We start from the raw sequence: 22965 nt of genomic DNA, 5'->3' as shown, positions 1-22965 counted from the left end.
AGTCCGAAGAAAGAAGTTGGGGGTTATGTACAGACCCCTTTTGCCCGTGAATATCCAGGAGTCTCCACTAACCAAAATTAGGGAGAAAGGTAAACCATGGGATGACTCCATTGCCTTGTGCCTGATGATAAATGTTATTCACCAGAGCATAAAAAGGGCTCAACTCCATCATTCTTTTGTTGTTGTGTGGAGCAGCATGTGCACTTCTTGGAGTTAAATGCTTAAATTCATAAGTGAATGAATCAGACTCGGTCTCGCTGCTGTCACAGTTCAGGCATAACCTTCATATTTTTCAGGCACAATGTCAGCTTGGCCTGGTTGTCGGGAGACCAGAGTAGTGTGATGGGATGCATGAGCTTGTTGTCTCCTCCTTCACCCCTAACCCCATTTAATTTCTCTTAGGTACAGCTGTTTGATACAAGCACTCCTGTTTATTTGACTCCTGTTGGCAAGTAATTACAAGTGTATTGCTAAAGCAGAGACTGGGATCATGAAATCTAAATTCTGTCCCAAAGATCTGGTGTAGGTATCTTCTGTGGTATTGTGCTTAAATCCTTTAGTCTTTTCTTTTTATGAAGACAAAAAAATAATGTTATCCTCAGGGTGGTGTTATAGCAGTACATCCCTCAAAGGTGTTAAGAATAAGATATATTTACCTCTGCTGCTTCTGTAAGGAAGTAATCTGGTTGGGTAGCTTTAGTTTGCATAAGAATAGTGTATAATCTCCATTTGCCCTTCTTGCTGGGGACTGCTTCTCTTTCAAGGTGCACCCAGTTCAGTAATCTAAATAGGTATTTCTTCCTCCTCTCCTCTTCCTCCTTTTTCTGTTTAAACTTGTACTAGTTTGCAGCTGTCTTCACTCTGTACTGTTAATGGCCCATAGCCTGTTTCTCTTCCACCATGCAAACTCTGCTAAGAGTCCGCAGACGTCGGAGATGTATGTATTTTTGGTGTGCACTCAAGCAGCTGCACTGGAGACAAGCAAATGTGGGGGCTCTAGTGAAGTGCCTGGTTCCTCAAATATAGAATCCAGCCATGATGGCTGTAGGATTAAAGTAAGCCTGTTCACCTTAGCTCACTTCCTGCACATGGTGTTGCAAGGAAAAAGCAAATGGTTGTTTATTAAGGAATGATTTAGAAGATTATATTTAATTCAGGGGCTTGCATGGCTAAGTGCTGAAATACAGCCACCTGCTATAGGGAATGTGCCAATTGCTTAAACTAACACTGTAAGATATTTAGAAAAAGATATTCTATGCATATTGTATTATTTGTGGTGGAGATTATCGGCTTTTGCTGTGAGGAGTTAATGGGTGAAGGATGGGCACCTGATAGTAGTCTGTGTTCCCACTGTAGATTTTCCTGTCTAAATTGAAAGAAGCTATCCTTTTTAGTGCTCTAAAAAGGCTTTTCCCATTGATTTTGTCTTGCCTCTGTAATATTTAGTGTTAATTGGAAGTAACCACAGGAGTTTCTGCTCTTTTGACTAGGCCTGATCCATTTCAAATCTTGAAAATGCTAAATATTGAATATATTGCATCTTATGGATCATCGTTAGAAAACTGAAGGGGGGAAAGTTAAACCTGAACAGTGAGCTGCTCCTTGAATAATCAATAATTTACCTGCTGCTTCAGTGAAGAAACGTTTTTGAGCACTTGTATTGCAGTGGGGCTGTCAATCTGCCATTGCAAATAACCTTCATAACTTCTAATGTTGCATAAGCAATGTAATAATCAGGCAGTTTAAATGAGGATAGGGGAGGATAGGGATTAAAACTGTTCAAGGGGATTTAAGTTGTCAGATAATCACTGGCAGGTGTCCTTTACTTGTGACAGATGGCTTAGGTGTTGTCAGAGGCTTCATGGCAGAGCAAAAGAGAGCTTGTCTTATTCTTTGCTTCCCAAAGCCAGCCTGAATGTGTGCTGGGATGCTTTTCTTCTGTTCTGGCAAGGCACCAAGCCTACCTTAATTCCCCTGGTGCTATCTTGCTGACAACATATATCTATTGCCAGTGAAGTTTATGCATGCACGTGTTAAACTGAAATTTATAGGCAAAGCATAATGTTTGGAGTTCCTTCATGCTCTTCTGGGTGCATCGTCTGCATTAGTAGATGTGGAGTGAGTCAGATGCTTCATGTCAACATAAAGCAGTATCATAAGATACATCTGTCCTTAGCGGCTAAATTTACAGAAGCAACTGGACCTGAATATAAGCATTTGTTTTGCAGTCTCTGAGGAATCAGATCTTGTAATATCCTACTGGGTGCTTAGCACTGCTTATTTGCTATCTCTTAAGATGATGGAGGAAAATCAAAAAGTGTTTGTTCAAGTCTGCCATTATCACTTGCCTTTCTTTGGTTGTGTTGTGTTTTGCTGGTGAGCAAATACTGACAGGTATTGAAGCTATGTCTTTTCGATGCCATCTTGCTGCGAATTCCAGCTACTGACTTGTTCTGTTCTCTCTCCTTTTGTTTTCACAACACATTGCAGATTTCAGTAGAGTGAGAACAGATTTCTTATGTGCTGAAAGCAAACCTGGTGTGGATTTACACCCAGCAAGGGGATAAGCAGAAACAAAGGATGAATTCATTCAAGTATGGAGCATAGTGTGTGCATTGTGTGACAGGAAAGTATCATGAGTTCCCCTTCGGCCTCACAGCTACATACCAATCTGGATCAAAATAATTCTCTTCACATTTGAAAAAACTTTAAGCAGTGATCCATTGAAAGTATCCAGTGAAGATCCCAGGATTGCTACAAAATATACACCAAAGGTTTGGGAGTGAAGAGTTCATGCTTCATCCTTGGCAATAGGTCCTCTTTGGAAAGAGACTGGAGTTACTGACATTGTTCATGAGGGTGTTCAACACATAAGTGTCTTGTATTTCTTCCTCAAAACCTCCTTGGCCAGGGTGACTGCCTACTCTTAGTGATTACGCTTCCTGATACAGAGGCAGCAGTGTCATCAGTAGTGATCTGTTCTGTAATGTGCACAGTTCTCTGGAGTGCTTTCAGGTAAATGTTGTCTTTTTTTTGTGAAAGATATCCTTGACTTGCTTTCTTAATACAGTGTGAAATGCTCAGTATGACTTGTCCTTTTCTTTATTTTTCCCTGATTATTTTTTAGTGAGTATTAAATACTTAGATGCTAACATTTTTGGAAAGTGGCTGCTAAAACAGATTGGCTTTCCTTACTTAGTCCCCTTCAAAGTGAAACACGAGTCCCTTTTTTTAATCAGCCCAGATGGTATGCTTCTTAAAGTGAGCAATGTGTTGTAGTAAAAATGGACTACTTCTTTCCCCTTTTTTCCCTTTCTCCTTTACTTAACTGAACACATCCATGTAGCTCATATTTGGGTTGAATTCAAAATTAGTCAAAGAGGCTGCAGGGTAAATACGTCAACTATTGGAAAGCCAGCTCTGCCAGATTGAAGGAATTTCTGCCCTGCCAACAGGCAGTATAGCAAATTGGCAGCGCAAAACGTGACATCTGTATCAACCTTATTAGAAAAAATGGACAAGATGATCTAGTTTGGTCCTTCCCATGTCTGCCTTGTGTGTGTGTGTCTGTAATACGGCTCCTCCTCATGTGCGTGCGCAGAGCCCCCCTGAGTTATGCAGCAGGCGGTGCGCTGAGTGGGCAGGAACATCGCATTCCTGAGGGCTGGGAGGTGATGACCGCGCTGAGGATTTCTTTGGGGGTTTTTACATCCCATAGAGGAGACTTACAAAGTGAAGGAAGCAAAAGGAGCAATATGATTTAAAACAGTTCCACATGTGTAATTGTTTTGACAGTTCTTTATCCACCAATGGATTTTTTGGAGATGGAGTAATGCATGTAGCAAGTTTCTAGATGGATTGACTATGACTCTCAGATTGCTGTCTGTAACCTGCAGCTCTCTTCTAGCACCTGATGAAGGTCACGTTTTAAGAGAAATAGCTGTTGCTTTGAAATTGGATTTCATCAGACTTCTGTTTTCCCATTCTGCAGCACAGCTTGTCTAGGGCTGTTGGCAAGTAACTTGATCTGCCAGTATCTTTTGTTTCCTGTTTGGTAAAAAGGTTAATAATATATCCTTGCTTTAGAAGAACATTGAGGATAAATTTATTGTATGACAAAGGCAATCCTATAAACAAACAATGAACTGGGTAACAAATAAAACTTGGTATCTCTTCCTGGAATGTTGCTTCAATTTAGTAGGGTAGAAGAATAGCATTTATTTGGAGGAGTTGTTAAAAGTAGCAGGGACTCTGTAGCTTTTTTTGGGAGTTTATTTCTTGGTTTGTGTTTTTTACTTTTTGAAACTAAAAATTTCTTAAATAATTTGGCTTGGTCTAAATTTTTTCATTAAAGAATTGTGGAGATCACGGCTAAAGATTTTCAGGCAAGATAACAGCGGTAGATCTGACAGGAGCTGAACTTCGGTTATTCTCCACAGGAGGTGTTACAGTGCATGAAATGCAACCAGTTATCATGTTTTCTTAGGAACACTGTGATACTTAGAGGGGAGAAGATAGTCCTGTAGTTAAGATGGGTAGCCGTGAGACCTGATGCTGGCTCTTAGCTAGCAACTTGCCTAGGTCTAGAAGAGGTCTCACTAAGTATCGAGAGCAGGATTTTTCATTTTGAATTTGTTCAGCTTCCATGCAGAAGTGGAGCAGGTTAGATGAGAGATGTAGGTATGAGGTTAGACAAGAAGTTAGCGCAGAGCAACAGGGGGGAGATGCCATGAGAATGACACCTTTTCGATGCTTCTGCCTAGGTGCAGTTCTGCTGTTGAAGCGCTTGGATGCTTCATAACTTGAGAACGTGGCATATTGGCTGTGCTTTTACATTGCAAAGAATATCTCATCTCTCTCATATCTTGATCTGGTGGCGGCATGCTGTAGTTTGTAGTACTGCGGTAGGTTTTCTCCAGTTGCAGGCAGAGATGTTATTAGCACATTGAGAGCTGTTTGCTAATAGGAGGTTGTGTAACACTGACAGTTTCACCCTCTGTAGCTGTTTAAGAGTGGCTATTTTAGTTTGGTGATTACTTACCAGGTACAGGTCAACGATACGAAGACTGATGTAAATGTGTTCAGTCACTGGTTTAAGGAAAAAAAAAACAAACCCTTGCTGGATGAACATAGAACTGCAGAACTTAGTTGTGATGCTGTAAGGCTGCACTAGCCTGTGGTCGTTATTGACAGTGCCATATATGTTCAGTACTTCATGGCAGGACTAGCCAAGGACAAACCATTCCATTGCTGATCTACTTCAGGTGTGTAGAGTTGGGTACGGTGTTTCCTTGGGAGCTGCGGGGAGCAGCGAAGGCCCTGCCTGAGTGGGCTGCAGCCAAGCTTCTTCCAGCATGCTCTAGGCTGTAGCCTTTTCCCGTCGCAGTGCGGAGAGCAAACCCCTTCTTTCTGGATCAGAAGAGCAGCGATGCTGGGAATGAAACTGAGGTTTGAATGAAACTGCTAAAAGCAAAAAGATGCCAAATTGCCAGCTGCATAGCCTGGGCTTGCTTTTTTCTGGCTGTCACTTTCTTTCTTTAAGGTGCTATATCATGAGAGTTACAGGTGGTTCTGGGTGTGTGGCCAGTGGCTGAGACTGGCCCATCTGCCTCAGAAGAAGACCTTATTTCCAACTCTTTCTGAACTACCTTGTCTTTTAACAGCTCGGAGCAAATTTCTGTTAAGGTATCTGCTCTGTTCTGGCAGATTCTTAAAACCTCCCCAGGAGAGTCTGCCATTTGCAAGAAATAACGTTTAAGAGGAAATACATTGTTTGGGGCAGATATAGGCATAAAAAAATACTTCCCTGAAGTATTCCTATCATGTATCTTTTGAAACAGTGAAGTAAAACTTAGCAGTTTTGCCTGTGTCAGGGATGGAGCATTTTGCTATGTGGCGAGGGACGAAGGCAACCATCTGCATTTTGCTGATTCAGGAGTTTCTGGAAAGCCTCATGCTTAGACCCGTCGTCTGACTGCAGCTCTGCTGCTCCCCCAGGGTTCCAAAAGTCATGCAATTATCTTCAAAATAGGTAAATGATAGATAAATTATTAAGCTGCATGTTAGCTTAATTTATTTTTCCTGGTTTTGAACCATGAAGATATGTGGGCAGGCAGGAAGGGCGTATTTTTGTGACACCTCCACCCTTATGTGGGAAGACTTGTATTTTCTGTTTTTTGCCTGATCAAGTGTATGTGGCCTGGGTCTAGTCTGAAACATGGCAGAGGAAGACAAGGGGAAGGATATTGTTTCTCTCATTTGCTGCCTTGTCCTGCAGCTTCCCCCCAGCTCGACAACATGGCATGCCATTTTGGTGCTTATTAAAGCCATGGAGTGTCATCATCTTCCTTCCCTGAAGTTTGCATTTCTGTGATATCTGCATTCCAAAACCAATGCACAAAGGGGGAAACACAGTAGACTAAAATGAATGACTAGAGCTGTGTTTAACCTTGAAGGCATATCTCTAGGTTTCCCTCCTGCACTGTTCTCTTGATCTCCAGTAGCCAGCTACTAAATCTCCTCCACTTCGCAGACTGAGGCGTGCCAGCTGCCTTACTAGCCTGCGGACAGCTGTGTGCCAGGGGACTATATTAACACCAAGAAGCTCAATTCTAACACTGATCAGCAGCATTATCTTTAAAACTTAATTCAAAACCTAGTATGAATTAGTCAATGTGTTAACCTAGTTCCTAGCCCTTGGGTAACAAAACCAACAACAACAACAAAATATTCTGCAACCTAAGTACTGATCTGACAAAAACATGGGAATATGGAGCTGCGTTCTTGTAGCCTTGTCTGGTTTAGTTGTGTTTAGACTGACCCTGTGAAAGAGAGATTATTTTTTTTTTGACAAACTTTGTTTTGACCAGAGGATACATAGAAGGATGCATGTATGTTCCTAGAAAGAAAATAGCAAGAAAGAAATCTGTAAAATGGGGAATGTGAATGGAGAACAGGCAAAATTATAATTTAGGAAAAAGAAAGTGCTACCAAGCACCATACTCAGGATACTGATAGAATAATGGCAAAATAACCAGGTTCAAGATCCATTTGTCTCATGTTCCTTCAATCACTAATAAACAGCTTGGTCAGTGACTCTTTTTGCTGCCTTTTTTAAAATCTCCTGTAAACTTTCCTCTGTTTTGTTTGTTGCAGAGAGCCAACTGTTGCCTGGGAATAACTTTACAAATGAATGCAACATTCCTGGAAACTTCATGTGCAGTAACGGGCGCTGTATCCCAGGGGCCTGGCAGTGTGATGGACTGCCGGACTGCTTTGATGACAGTGATGAGAAGGAATGCCGTAAGTGACGATTGCTATGACCTTAACATGCTTAACATCACAAGGCTTGGCTAGGTCGTGTTACTGCTGTGTTTTGTAGTGTATTTTAGGTAAGGTAACAAAGCTACTGCCAGTTTCTTAATTTAGTTATTGTTAGAAAAAATGTACAGCCTTTCTTATTATTTCAGGTCTTTAAGGTTCTTCAAATTGCCCAATTTTAATACAGCACTTGGTAGCAGGTACCTAAGTCCCTATTCACAGATGGATAAATTGAGACAGACTTGACTTACGATGCTTCCAGTAGAAGAGTGATGCTCTGTGACTTTTAGGGATCCTGCATATACTGCTTCAGCACACTGACCTAGTGTTATAAGTTGACCTCCACTACCATCAAGATTAGTTCCTTTCATTTCAAAATTGCTGACTGTATCCTGTTATTTTTGTTCTGTCCTGACAAAATGTTATCATTCTTAACCTTTTGAAACTTAACACTTTCTGGAAAATAGACCAAACGAATTGGCTACATAATGTTTACATGTTTTAATCCTCCCTACAGAACTCCCAGTTCTAAAGAGCTAAAAAAGGTCTCATCTGGTTCTTTGTGATTTCATCTTTTTCTTAGCATTGATTAATGTTTAGTTAATCTTATTCAGCCATTAGTTACCATGAAATTTTCTAGCCTACACGTTTACCCAGACAGTAAGATTATGCTGCAGCATTACACTATGATTTGAAATCCGGTTGGGAGTGAAAAAACACTGAAACTTCATGTGATTCTAGAGCGACTGAGAAATTTGAGAACTAAGTTTTACTGCTTTTTGTCTAACAAATGTTGCTCCTTTACCTTTATGCTTTATGGGGGTTTTTATTAAACTTAAAACCAAATAGTAAGAAGCCTACCTTTCCCAGGATGCTTCCAAGATATCATTAGCTTTGCTTATGGAGAAAGAATAGCTTCTTACAGATTAACTGACTAGAAATACTATGCTTTGTTAAATGCTCTTGCTTTTTAACTTGATGACTCTCTAACTCCAGTTACCCATCCCTTTTAAAATAAGGGGGCTTTAATAACTATGCTGTGGAAATCTCCATACATAGTTCTGCTTTAAGCCAGTGAGCTTTTCTCCCTTTCTAAGGCATTAAAGGTAACTGTATAAAATATCTGATGCTTTGTGGTCTTTTATAAAGCATCAGGCTTGTGTTGCAATGTTGAGGACAGGTTAATATTTTATTTTTCTTACTTAGATTTTAAAATCTTGCGGAAAGGATGGACCTGTTGTAAGGATTGATCATTGTCATGCATGTCTGTTTAAACCCTAGAAGGATTTATATTAGTGGGAGCTTTGGCAAGAATAAAAAATATCAAATGTTCAACCTGTACCTCTCAGTGAGATGTTCCTGATGACAACAGCTGTCTGACTCTCAGGTTCCTCATTAGCTGGCTCCTGAATATGCTGCTAGCGTGACTTTTGGTGTGCTGTTTCTACTTCTTAAAACAAGCTGAACGATGGCACTTCTCTGTACTTACAGGATACAAACCAGGAGGTTTTCTGTCTCTAAGAATGTTGTCATCCTCTGTCTTGCATGAATTTTTCACCTGGTACAATTAGAAAATCTTAATGAAGATTTTCCTTAACTTTAATGAAGATTTTCTTAATGAAGGCTGGGCCTGGGTATTTACCCATGAATTGGTAACAGGAAAATATACTTTATGACTCTGTTCAAAAATTTCCTTACCGAAATCAGTTGAATCTAGTGAATTGCAGGCAGTAACGAACATAGTAACTGACAATAAAATATAAATAGCTGCAAAATGACAGTTCATAAAGTGTTCTTGTCACGACAGACTCAAATGAACCACACTGATCTAGGCTATGCTGCAACTATGAATTTAAGTTTCTGTAGAATTGTCCTTTAGGTTTTTTATTTAAATACTTCCAGCCCACTTGATTGGCTGACAGTTTTCTGGATGAACATTCTTTTGATTCTGCACAAATTAACTGAGATAATTAGACTATTCTTTCCTCTTCCTATACATCTATCTGCTGTCTGATCACCTTCACAAATGTAAAATTAGCATGGAAAAGAGACAACAGGGAGAGCAAGGGATTAATATCCTGTGCTGGCCTGCTGTTAACGGGTCAGATAAGCCAAAACAGAATGGAGATAGTGCTCATTTGAATCTCCAAACAAAAAATTAATATTCATGTAAACAAGGTTCTGTCATACATCCAGAGAGCTTCAAGCAGCCTGTTCTGCATCTCCATCCTCTCCATTTTCATAGGCAGCTTTTAACTCTCTGTATGCTGCCCCAAGAAGCACGTCTAATGAACCAGCCACTCTGTGTGTGGGATGCTGATATTCACTGTAGCCTGTGTAGCTACAGTCTGTGCATCATGGCAGAGACATGGGGTGTGAGAGGAGTCACTTGGAGAAAGAATTACAGCATTAATAATGAAGCTGGAAAGGGTTTGCATTGTTAGTTGTTGGCTTCTGTGTGAATTGAGGAAGTTGGCTTAATGTTTCAAGGATGGACAATCCTTCTAACCCAGGAAATACTCCCTTTTGAATCCTGCTAAGCACCTAGTCTTGCTAATAGCTTCAGAGGGACAGTTCAGCCACTTATGCATGTGGGTATGTACATACAGTGTGTGTAGCTAAGAAAGTTTGGTTTGCACTTTTGATGAATTTTGAAAATGGTCCCATTCTTATGGTGTACTGTTAAGGTGTTACCAACAGTCTTTTACATCAGAAAGTAATCAAAATTTAGATGGGCTTATACAGCCCGAATCTGCTGCAGCCCTTGTAATGCTAGCGTGACACTTTCAAGCATGGCTGTCCTACCTGGAGTTGCCTGACACAAATAACACACGCTGGTACAATGACACAACCAGATGTGATGCACACACTTACATGTTTTGAATGTCAGCTCTTCTTACTTTTCAGCTCAGACTTAAGGCATTGAAAGGCAGCCCTACCATCTTGTCTGAGAAGGACAAAGAAAGAAGGAAAATCATTTGTATCTTCTCCTCCCCACCCCAGCTTTTGTCAATCTGTAAAGATAGGTTCCTAGATTACTTAGGCTGAAAAGGAATATGGAGGTCATTTAATCCAGCTGCCTGCTCAGAGCAGGACTAACTTTGAGCAGGGTTGTTCAGGGCCTTGTCTGGTCAGGTTTTGCACACTTCCAAGGATGGAGAGTCCGCAGCCCTTCTGGGCACCTGTTCCAGGGTTTGAGTATGCCTACTGGGAATTTTCTTTTCTTAGTACACGATCAGTTTCCAGTGATGAGATAGAAGCTGAACATTTTTTTTAAACACTTTTTTAAAGAAGTGCATTGTGATTAAAATTCAGATCCTCTGGCCTTAGTGAGTGGGAGAGGGGAATGTAGAAACCCAGCAATTGTTCTTCTTGACTGCAGAAACAGCAGCTGAAAAGTAAGAACAGTTGACATTCAAAATGTATAAGTGTGTGTGTTGCATCTGCTTGTGTCATTGTACCAGTGTGTGTTGTACTGTATTACCTGTGTCAGGCAACTGCAGGGAGGACAGCCATGCTTGAGAGCTTCATGCTAGCGTTGCAGGGGTTGGAGCATGTGTGGTATAAAATATTTTTATTTTTTTTAATTGTTTTAGGCTAGGCTTTGTTACCTTCCTCCTATCAGAATAGGGCTCTACTTACAAAAAACTTACCTTGCAGCACAGTTGGAGTCCTTTGCTTTCTGCTGTGATGTTGCTCTGCATTAGCTGAGCTCTTGATAGTGAAGACAAAGCCGTAGGAGTTGCATTAGCAGCATGAGATGGCTGAGTTCCCAGTGTGTTACTACTCTGAGACATGCTTTAAGCTGCTTGTGTGTGATTCCTCATCAACTAACTAGTTCATATTGAAAGGCTTTAACCTTGCTTTAAAGTGTGAATAGGCGTTTGGTTACAGGATTCATTTGGTACTGTGGACTGGTATTTCTGTGAAGACAAGTATGCTGTATTTTGTCTTGCCCACTGAGGAAGTTTCATGTATGCATGTGTGTGGTTATGTGCAAAGTCTTTCTCTTTTGGATTGCCTTATGGTTGAACATGGATGTCCAGCAATATTTTATCAATTCTGTTGCTGTAGCATCTCATCCTGTCTGTTCCCCTTCAAATAGGAAAATGTAAAACTTGCAATGTGGTTCTCATTTTCTGTGGCCAGTGAGTGAAAAGTGCTGGTCCGGGTGTGAGCAGGAAATAAGATGTGAAGCAGAATTACCTGCACCTTGTCCATTCGTGTCTTATCTCTTTCCTCTCTTGCTTTTGTCCCTTTTCTGTCTCCTGCCTTGCAGGACCATTTCTGTTAACCATGTCACTTTGCTTGTGGGCTTTTTCCTCATCTCCCACACTCACCGGAATCCATACCATCTGTCATCATCCTTGCTTCCTCTGTGCCCTGACCCGTGATCAGTTTAACACTTCCCGTGCCAGCTGTCTGTATGCTGTTTAGTGCACAGAACGATTCTTGTACTCTTGCCTTCTGTCATGGCAATGTGATGACAGAAAAATTTTATCTGTGTTTTATCTGTGGAGGAGGGTTGAGAGAAGGCATAAGAGGGAGGGAATTCTCATTGTCGTAAATAAGAACTGCTTCTCCTTGAAGCAGAGTATCTCTGGCTTTTCCTCCAAGCCACTAATTGAGCTTGAAAAAGAATTAATTGACCATAGCAGTGTAAATGTTTTCTGAGTATTTACAGTTCTCTATAGTTTGAGTAATCTGCTATCATCAGTGCATTTCCCAAAATGGAGAACCCTTTTTATAGTTCATTCCCCCGGCCAGAAGATCCAGAATAGCACAAAACAGAGAACCTGAATGGAAAGAGCCTAGAAGTGTGTGCTTGCATGTTTCAAAACATTTTGAGGTAAATGGATTATCTTTAGTGCTGACCTGCTGACATATTCCTTTAGGGCCAAGACCTGCATCCTGCTGTTAGAAGGATTCTCTCCTTGAGATTTAGGACTACACTAATATTCTTAGTTAAGCTCATAATTTACTTTGTCATCTTTGTTTCCTCTTTTCTTCGCTCTCTGTAAATCTTTGTATTAGATTATTACAGAAAGAACAATGTGAACACTGAAAATGGCTTTTGTCAGCTAATGAGCAACAGCTAGTGGAGAGATGGCATGTTGCTGCCTTTGTCGGCTAACAAGCAGCAGATGGTGCAGATTCAGAGCATGGCACATCATCCGTGCTAAGTGCCTAGCATGACAGCAGCCAGAATTAGAGACATACCAAATACCCAGAAGTGTAGATTTTCCTTCATTGTTCTTCAGAGAGCTGTTTCTTACATGCCAGGTTTGTGTGTTCGGCTATGTACAAGTAGCGGCACACAGCGTATACAGTAACTAGCTGTGTTAACCTGAAGGCTAAAGTGTGTAGGCTGTGGGCTAGAAAAAAAATCGTATGCAATGATAGCCTTGGGGCAGTATGTTCTTGTGTTAGGAACTTCTGTCTCTCACATATTTCTATTTCCAGTTGCCACTGTTGCCCATTCAACACAAACAGAAAGGTAAAGCAGGTTTTTGAGTCAATCCTAAAGGCTGTGTGATGGGAGTATATAGATATCTGAGCAACAGGGCACCATCCATATTTGTAAGCATATGCTGCCAACGCACTTCTGCACCGGCTAGCAAGAGCTCGCCTCTGTAGAAACATCTGGAACTGCAGGATTAAAAAGCTCATTTCATCACCAGCAATCCATCATCATCAGACCTTGCTCCAGTTGTCCTTCAGACACTCTTTATGAGTAAGTCTTCTCCATGGGGGAGAATGTCTTCATTAAGTGAAGTGCTGCATGAAAATGGTCAATTTTAACTGTCACTCCCCAGGCAGGTGTTGAAGGCACCTGCTAAGCAGGCTTCTGCTTAAGGTCAGCTTCGTCCCTTACCTGGGATACATGTGCTTGCAGGGGACCCCTTGTAGTCAGAACTGAAGGGTTTATAATGTCTGCAGTCCTGGGTTACGTTCAGTGTGGTGTGATGAGCCACGCTTTTCTGGAGTCCCACACCAGCAAGCTAAATCTCATAGCCCTGAAGACTGTGACTCCTATTTGGGTGATCTGACAAAGCAATTTAATCCAGGTGCCTAGCAGATCTGGTAAGAGCCTTTCAGTATCAGGGAATTGAAGCCCTTGGGACCCATGCTGAAGCCAGGGTCCTGGTGACAAGTACTCTGGGAACTCGTGGATCTGGTAGGCTGCATGCAGTAGTACAAAGATGAAGGCCTGAGAGAAAACTTAAATTTTGTTTTTATCTTCAGTTCCGTAAAGTGTTTTGGAGGGCTTTTATTAATGTGTCGTGGGAGTATCTTCTGATCTGTGTCTTTATGGTTGTAACCATGCTTCTGTTGTTGTTTTTGCAAGCATTTTTAAATTGACTTTGGCAGGTTAGTAGAATAATATTTGAGAAAGTGCTGTCATTACTTGTTCATTGCTGATATGTTGGCATATTAATCCTTGATTTCATTTTTTCTTTTGTATCTCTTAACCATGTTCTTGGTTTCACTGTGTAGTTTGAACTCTGTGTTTATATATAATAAAAATGCCCTATTTTTTACATTCCTTTGTGTCTGTCTTTTCTATGTTGGTGTTGTGGTTTAACCCCAGCCAGCAACTAGGACCACACAGACACTCACTCACTCCCCCCTGTTGGGAGTAAAAATGAGAAAAAGTTGGGTTGAGATAAAGACAGGTTAATAGGTAGAGCAAAAGCCATGCATGCAAGCAAAGCAAAACAAGGAATTCGTTCAGTACTTCCCATCGGCAGGCAGGTATTAGGCCACCTCCAGGAAAGCAGGGCTCCATCATGTTACTTGGGGAGACAAACACCATAACTCCAAATGTCCCCCCCCTTCCTTCTTCTTCCCCCAGCTTTATACACTGAGCATGATGTCATATGGCATGGAATATCCCTTTGGTTAGTTGGGGTCAGCTGTCCCGGCCTCGTGTCCTCCCAGCTCTGTGCACTCCTGGCCTACTAGCTGGTGGGGCTGCATGATGGGAGCAGAAAAGGCCTCAACTGCTTAGCAACAACCAAAAACATCACTGCGCTACCAACACTATTCTCATCCCAAATCCAAAACCCAGCACTACACCAGCTGCTGTCAAGAAAGTCAGCCCCATCCCAGATGAAACCATGACAGTTGGGTATATTTTCAGTTCCATGTAATCTATCTAAATGCACACAGAAGACCTTATGGTCCCAGAAGACCTTATAAATCTTCCGGTGTTATCAGGAGGTGGAGTGGGGGGTGGGAGATGTGGCACAACTAAGCTTACCTCATTCAAAGTGTTTGTATCTGCACACTTGCTCTTATTCTTCATTGGCCCTGCACTGGTGGGGAATTAGACTGGATTAGCAATATATTTGATAACTATTTTTTAAGTTTCCCCAAGTTTTCCTGTACCTTATTGTTCCATCTCCCAGTTTAATACCTACCAGACAAATGTTTACTGCTCCCTCTGGTGTTCATTTGCAAGAGGTTTTACTGCTCTACGTGTTCAGGAGTAATGGAGAGTCTTCAGGAAAGTGTTTGTAACAAACAATTACACATAGTCGTGGATGAGATATAAAGAGTCTTTTCACAAGAATGCTAAATGAAACCCACACTCTGCAATTAGCAGTCTGGGTTTCCTAGATTGCCTGAAGAGTCTTTTCCTGTGCTTTAAAACCTTTCAGCTGTGAAACTGAAATTCTCACAGAACAAAGGCAGGTCAGTTAGGTTTTCATCTTCAAACTGGTACTTCAGATGCATTTTGACTGACTTAATTACATCCAGTTTCTACAAAACAGGTAGTTTCTGAAGAACTGCATGTATTTAAAGCTTCACAGCATCAGAGACGTGGAAAATATTTAAAAATGAAAAAAGCCCACTGAAACCGAAGTCATGGCTGAGGAAGTTGCTCTGTCATTGGAGAAGCTGTTGAATGCAAGACTCCTACGCTGCCTGCTGCAGCCTGCAGTAGGAAGGAAGAGGATCCAGTGGGGACTGCACTAGCTTCAAATCCATGTCAAATGCCTGGAAGCCTCAGATAAGGATTGTCAGACTGCCTTGTCCTGCCATCTGTGATGGGGAGTAGCTTTCAGAAGAAGACCTATAGATTTGTCACTGTTCACTGCTTTAAAAAAAAAAATTTAAAAATTTTATGGAGTTTACCCTTCATCAGGAGCATGCTTTGGTCTGCTCTACAGGAAGATCACAAGCTGGAATTATATTAAGGCGCGTTATGTACCCATGCTTTTCCCTTTGTAAGTCCCAGCATTAAAATGAAGGCACTGACAAAATTTACTAATAAATGGTCATTTACTGTCAACCTAAATCATTCTGCTGAGGTCTGAATTTAGATATTTGTCCTCACCTTTCCTTATGCTTTGCTGAGAGAGCCGTCAAATTCGTGACTTTCACGCTGCTAAGAATAAGTAACTGGATGTAGAAGCCGCTAAAAGACAGAGAGAAAAGGTCTTGTAGAGACAATGAGTTCTGCAATCTCTATAAGCTATTTAATGACTGCTTATTATGATAGTACAGTTATTACAGCTGAAGATATTTTGCTTGGGTTTAGCCACTCAGCAGAGTCAGTCTAATGAATGGCTTTCATGTACAGGAACAAAGGGCAGAAAATAACTCTAGCCGCTATCCTTTTAAATACTAGGCTTTAGGCTCAATAACCAGAGCTCAGTGCACTGAAGAACGAGATGCAGTGTTTTGTTAATAAGAAATGTCTGCCCAATTCAGAAGTAACATCAGTAAGCTCTAGGGATTGTCTAAACCAGCTGAGATCTAGAAATACAGCAGCAGGCCAAGACCCCGGGTAGGACTAATCCTACCCATCTGTAAAGATTACTGACTTTGAATTGTTTAATATATCGGTGGCCCCAAAAAATGAGCATGAGTTAAAGCCTGGTGTTAACTAAGGCTAATGCTAAAGAAGATCAGGGTCAGGGTGGTGTTTTCAAGAGATGCATTCAGATTCCTGGGATTGAGATTCAGCATTGCGTACCTGCAACAGTTTTTTGGACTGGCCCGTCATGTGTAAAGGTGAAGTCATCTCAGTCTCTTGCTGCTAGCCAGGTGCACTCTTAGCTTTGAGAAGTTTCCAGTGCTGGTTTCTGATGAGTTTGGATTCTCTCTTGCTAGCTAACAATTTGTAGTAGTGTGAGTGAAATAGCTGTGGTGTGTGTTGTATCAAAGCTCACCACATTTTGGAAAAGATAACTAAGCAAGTAATGAATACCTGCAAGTGAGCAATTTAGCAACCTGTCACGTAAAAAAAAAACAACAACCCAAACAAACTCTATCAAAATCGCTTTGTCATGTTTGAGGATTTTTATCTTATGATTCTAACACCATTCAAGAGAGAGCTGAGCTTGTACTCGTTAGTTCATCAAATCTACATCCGCTACTTTGGAAAGTGTGGAGTGGCAGTGACATGGGTCGTGGTACTTTCCAGAGGCTTAGGTGGCTGTGAGCTGTGGTTGTTTTTCCATGTGCAGTTTTGGAGATGGTGACAAGCCTCTGCTGCAAATGGATGTGTCCAAAGACAGCTGAATGGTTGATCCACGTAACTGAGCTAGCCGTCAAATACGGACTGATTTAATGTGCTCTCTGATCCCCCGTGAGCATGAAGGAGGACGATACAGGCACAAGGAACAAGATAAAGGCATAAGGATAAATATAAAAGCAGTGAATTAAAATAACTAGTGTAATTACAGCAACTTGAATACTTTAGAACTCTGCATTCCTGTTAAAATCTATGTGAAATTGTGGAAGTGTGGGTCTTGTGGTTTTTTTGAGCATACAATCTGGGAATTTAACTCTCCCTATAAACAGGACTAACAGTGTACCTTTGTGGTGCCCTACCTTACACTACATCTACTGCATTTTAAATGTCTGTGGAGAAAACACAAGTCTCTGAGGAATCCTCTAAGGATTTTTTTTTTTTAAATTGACTACCTACAGAAGGAGGGATTAATATATGGAAGGAGAAAACAAACAACAGCACGGCCAGAACTAAGGAAGAGAGAAGCATTCTACCAGAGCTTGCACCCTGGAAGGGTCATGGCAATGAAAAGTTGCAGTTAGAGTAGATTTTGTGTATTTATGTTAATGGATTAAGCATTGTCATGTGCTAGCATTCCAGGCTTCCAGGTGTTGTGCAAACAACAATCTTACAAAATTGTGTAAATGCAATCTTAGTGGTCCTGTTATTGTTTATAATACACTAATAATTTGTGTAAAAGGCTAATGAAATTAATGCTTTTTTTCTTTTTCTAAATGACTAGAATATACAGCAGAAAGCTAGTAATTCCTTCTAGAAAAGTTGTATGTGTTGTAGTAGTGGTACGTATACCTATGGAAGATCTCTGGACTGCTATTCACAATTTATGATCACTGAGTGGTTTTAAGTCTCCTCCTGTTTTTCTCACTGCTTCCTGTTATCTCCTGGTTGACCTGCAGGTAGATGACAAACATCAGAATTCTTAAGCAAAGCTGAATATTAAGCAGTGCAAGAAATAAGCATCTGCATTAATTGGGAAGATGCTGTAAGCCAGCTGCTGATCTTTTTATCACTTACTCAGATGGCTCTCGAACTTGGAATATCAAACTGGAATTAACTCGTTTTCACTCGTGATTAAGCAACCAAATACTTAGTGGTTATGATAAGATTTATAATGAAGTGACTATGGCGAATGTTTCATTTGAAGCTCAATTGCAGAAATTTACACGAGTCAGGGAAAGTGCAATAGCTATTTACATTCAATAGCTTTTTATGCAGGGAGATCAAGAGGGCTTGTGGTGCTAATTATTTAATCCTCTTGATGGTCTCCTCTAGGTGGGGGTCGGTAAATAGCCCGATTGGAGAACTCGGAATTGAGACAAGTTTAACAGTTGGATGGATTCAGTGGCACAACTGAAAGAAAAGATCGGGTAGCTAGTAGTCCAGGATGGGGGATGGGGTGAGAGATTATAGTCCATTGGGCACACTGACGTCCTCTGAGGAGGGTTGCCCCTGCTTCTGAAGTCCCTTAAGGGCAGTATTCTGTCCTGCCTCTATGCATCCTGAGTAATTTAACAACTTTGAAGTTGTGTTTAATTTGTACGGCGTAACAGCTAATTTAGTATTTTTCCTTTTGTATGATATTATTGTTCAGGTTGTTTAATGAGAAGTAACTTCCAAAAAATACTTCTTTTAGTGAGAAGTCGCTTTACTGAATGTCTGAAAAGCTTTCTGTCTGTGCTCTCTTCTGACATCTCATCTGCTTTGTGATGAAATGTAAACTTCTAGACCAGGAAAGATTACTTTAAGGCCTTAGTGCCTGGCAAAAAGTAAAGACCACTGAGCCGTAGTAGTCCAACTCTGAAGAGCTTTCTCTTTTTCTCCTTTTCAAAGGAAGCAGTTCACTCTTCATGGCAGCAGACTCCATTGGCTTTTTTACTTTAGCATTGTCCTTTCTCTCTTACTGTAAATTATAGTGCAAGTATTGCCCACGTAAGTGGGTGATAGTTCACTGTGTTGAAGGCAACCTCTGATGTTTCCTATGGGGCTAATTTCACTACTTTAAAGGCAGCATTTTTTATTTTATTTTTTTAAAATAAAGCGTGTTTTAGGCTCACTTTCTCTGAGTTTACTTTAGCAGTTTATGACTAGCAACTCTTTTCACCTGAGTGATTAAACAGGGAGCAAAGGTAAGAGTGACCCAAGGGCTTTTTGTAGGTGCAATGAATGCTCTGCAGTTGGCTGTGTTTGGGATCAAAACTCATTAACTTAAGTAGTTGTTTTGTCTTGAATTGGAGAACTTCTGGCATAGTAGACTGTTGTGTGGATTTTATACTGGTAATAGTACTGAAGTGCTAGCTTTTTTCTAGGTATGAAAAAGCAAGCAGAGGAAGTGAAACTTCTCCATGTCGTTCTGCGAGACAGCCCTGTTGAAGAGCTCTGTGAGCCAACAGATGATGCATTTGCCTTCTGTGCCGAGGCAGCTGAATGACTGCACATAGCGGTGGCTTTCCCACTGGGAACTGACCTGAAAATACTGTAGGGTCCAAACAGCAATTAACTAACCCAAAATAACTGTTAGTATTTACTGGGTTAGGGTTTATATCAGTTTTTTGGGGTGAAAGGGGTCATTTCCTGGTGCCGTCCTGCTTGCGTTAAGTAAGCGTTGTAAAATCGATCCTTCTTTGTAAACTGAAGTTAAAACCTGTTTTTCAAAGAGCAGGGACAAGTTGAAAAGATGGCTACCTTTAACTCCTTCACATAGAGTCATCCTGTGCTTCACCATGAACGCATCAAGAGAGACTGGATTTACAGTGCAATCTGATGTGACTGTGGCATCTCTCAACATAAGTTAACAGCAGCAAAGAAGTTTAAGGTGGTTCATTATCTAAGTCAGGAAAATATCTGCGGCTCTGCAATAATGCAGCAGCTGCACACAGAAGTTTTTGTTTGGAGAGTTGCTCTTGTCACATGCAAGTACTTGAGTTGTGATTAGCTGAGTAAATCATCATCTGTTGTTGGATTGAGATGTGTGGGTGTGAAGCAGCATAAAGTTATTTTGTGTGATTGCTACCTGGAGGGGTTCTAACGCAAAAATTTGAGTTCAGAGTTGCTGATGCTGAAATACTGTGCCGCCTACTCCTAGCTACACATTGTCATAAAATGTCTGCTGTTCGATCTGCTACTGTCCATTTCCCTCACTCCAGATTGAAAAATAACTGAGAAATATTTCAAACCAGAAATGTTCATAGAGTTAAAAGAAGGAAATGTGCTTGTCCTTGTGGGGTGCCTGTGGTGTGCTGTCTCTGCATCTGTTGCGTGCAGTAAGCAGTGCCTAGTTCACTGTAACTTGGTGTGAAATGCTGGAGGTGCGGACTAGCTAGCTCAACAGTAAGGACTCAGTCAGAAAGTTTCTTCCCTGAAGTTTCATTAGCCAGACCGTGTACTGGCTTCTGTAAGAGAAACTCAACCTGTTAAAAATGTATGTCTTCTCTTGAAGCGTTGTGCCGTTGTAGTGGGGCACAGCTCTAAAATGTTACTGTGATATCTAAACAGTAGGTTAGGTATCTACTTACAGTTACATACGACACTTTTTTTTTCCAAGAAGTTGGGCCATGCCAGGTGCCACCTTGACCTGGCTATATTCCTCAAACCTGTAATCCACAACTGTTGTAACCTTCCAGTCAGATTTTAAGTCCTTGTAGCCAAGTCAAGAGTGTCAGAGTTGCTTTTATACAAGAGTGTGTATCTATATACAGTACAAGGTTTTACACATTATATGCCAAATCTGATTTTTTTTTTTCCCCTGCTGAGAAATAATAAAATGGATTACGCTTTTTGAAAAATAGTGCTGTTTCACACTTGGTACCCTAAAGATAGCAAAATGTTTTGCTGTTAATGCTGTAGAGCCGTGCCTGCAAACTGTCACACCTTCAGTTGAATGTACAATGGTCCTGATGGGAAGTTACTATTTTTTTAGAGCCTTAAAAGGAGGGGGTGGGAGGATTGGTTTCTGCATAGCATAAGGAGCGACTTCGCACACTCGCACATACAACTGCCAAAATGGTTTTTTTGAACTTAAGCAAACCAACCTGGGGGGAATGTTTGGCAAGCTTATACCCTGTCGCCAGCATTTCTCTGCCACCATCTTCACAACTTGCTTCGCGTTTGATTTTTAAGAGATGAGAAGAATATTTTAGTGAGGAGCAGTTTCTTCCCCCGGCTAAGGAAGTCAGAGGAAGCTTCTCCAGTGCATGGTGGTTCACTGGCATCTCTTTCTAAATGCCACAGCAATCCCCGTTTGTGTAATGTAAATACAGATTCATGTTAATGTTTCAGTCCTGGATTGCTTCTGCTGTGACTAGGTAACAAACGAAGAGTGGAACTGGAGTGAATCAATCCTTTTCTGCCATGGGTTCACAAATTGGTTGAATGTTGTTTTATTTGGGGTAGGTTTTGCCCTTGCTGTGTTTCCGCGATTGGATCCAGACTGGATGTGCTATTTGAGTAGCCTTTCTTTAGACATGGTTTTGTAAGCTGCTGTGTGATTTCTTGCTGTATATTTCAAGTGTGTCTGCCAGTCCTCACCCCTTCCCCTCCAGTGTGTGGTCTCTCAGTTTCTTAGGTTCCAGAGACCTGAGCTCAGGAGGACCTGCCAGTTCCTTTAAAAACAACCAACTTCTCCCTTCCCTTTCCTTTAGCTGATTATAACACCAGAGGTCAGATGATCCACGCGCAGCTGTGTCCTTTTTCACTTTCTTTTGTCAGTTCCGGATATCCCAGTAATTTTGATTACCCTGAGCCCATTTCAACCAAGGGTAACAGTAGGATATAGATTGCAAAGGTAATGCTGTCCTTGAAAGCTTATCAAAGCCGAAGTCATTGAAGGAGCCAAATAGGTAGCTGCTGTTAAATAAACTTAAAGCTTTTCACATACAGATCTGCCTGAAAACTGGAGATCTATGCAATAGAAGATACAATGATGAGCAAAGGAGAAGAAAACCTTTTTTGTAACAGTCATGCAATGGCAGTAGGAATTGCAGAGGAGTGGTGCGAATAGTGCAGCACATGACTGGAATCTGCTACAGGCAGTCGTGACCCTGGTGTACGTATCTGTTACTTGTGAGGGTGCCGAAAACCTGAGGAAAATGGATAGCCCCTTCATGTTAAGGGTATCTCCAGAGATCACTGCAGAATGGGAAGGTGTGTTTCTGCTCAGGAGGAAATGATTGTGCTTTCCATAGGAAATTTATGAGCAATAACCAAGCAATGCTTGCCTGAAAACCTTGGGAAAATTGTGCCAGAGGACAAGGATGTCAAATTCAAAATAAAATAGAAAGTGCCCAGTGGAGTTCTCCAGAGTCAGAAGACGTGGCTTGGACTAAGACATTACTGGTTTCTCATTTTTCCTGCATTTATGCACAGCATATGAGAAATGCATTTTGTATCTGGAATTGGAGCTTGGAAAACTAAGCTCTATTTGGGAGTGAGACTTGTGTCTAGTAAACTGCTAGCTGTGTGACTAGTGAATCACTATGGTGTTTGAAATGCCCTTTTATCTTTTCAGGGTGTCTAATGTAAATGTAAGTTTGAACTGGGATTGGTGTGTGTATATATCATACCTGTTGCAAATACGGAGAATTACATTTGGGTTTTGTTTGTTGTTTTTTCCTTCCCTCCAGTTAAAAAAAAATATAGAAATCAGTGGACTATGTAAAAGGGAAACTTAGAGATAATTTGAAGGTGTTTAGTTTCTTGTTAGTTTTTGGTTGTGGTTACTAGTACGTGCTCTTTTGATAAACAGTTATTCTAAAACAGAATTTTCTTGTTCTCTGACTGCTGTTTCAAGAGGAGGAGGAGATAGGAAGAGGTCTGGGGAGAAAATATTGAACTAAACATTATATAGCTATCTAAGTAATACTTCCATTAAATCATTGTCCTGAATGGTTTCTCCTTCTTTTTGATGGGGTATCAGGATGCTTTGGACAGAAGAAAGAGTGCATTTTCCAGAAACTCTATTTGTTCATGGTCATTCCAGCACCTTTTTCCTCCAGAATTGATCAAACATTAAATATTGTTTATGGTTTTACCATGGTAACTCAAGGTAATACACCAGATGTGCAGATGTGCTTTGGACCTTCTTCCTTTAGTGACCAGGACAG

General features: G+C 41.0%; 1 protein-coding gene across 8 annotated transcripts in view; it reads left to right on the top strand.

Annotated features, from left to right (window-relative positions):
• Positions 1 to 22965, top strand: part of LDLRAD3 (low density lipoprotein receptor class A domain containing 3) — a 111749-nt gene that overhangs the window by 27397 nt on the left and 61387 nt on the right. For all 8 annotated transcript variants that reach the window (XM_054200124.1, XM_054200122.1, XM_054200123.1 and 5 more), the window contains exon 2: positions 7156 to 7302. In XM_054200124.1, coding sequence (XP_054056099.1) covers positions 7156 to 7302 — 147 coding nt within the window. The remainder of the gene's footprint in view (positions 1 to 7155; positions 7303 to 22965) is intronic.

This window comes from Rissa tridactyla, chromosome 4 (assembly GCF_028500815.1).
Source record: "Rissa tridactyla isolate bRisTri1 chromosome 4, bRisTri1.patW.cur.20221130, whole genome shotgun sequence".
Lineage (NCBI taxonomy): Eukaryota > Metazoa > Chordata > Aves > Charadriiformes > Laridae > Rissa > Rissa tridactyla.
Note: the sequence above shows the minus strand (reverse complement) of the source record. Positions and strands in the feature narration are given on the sequence as shown.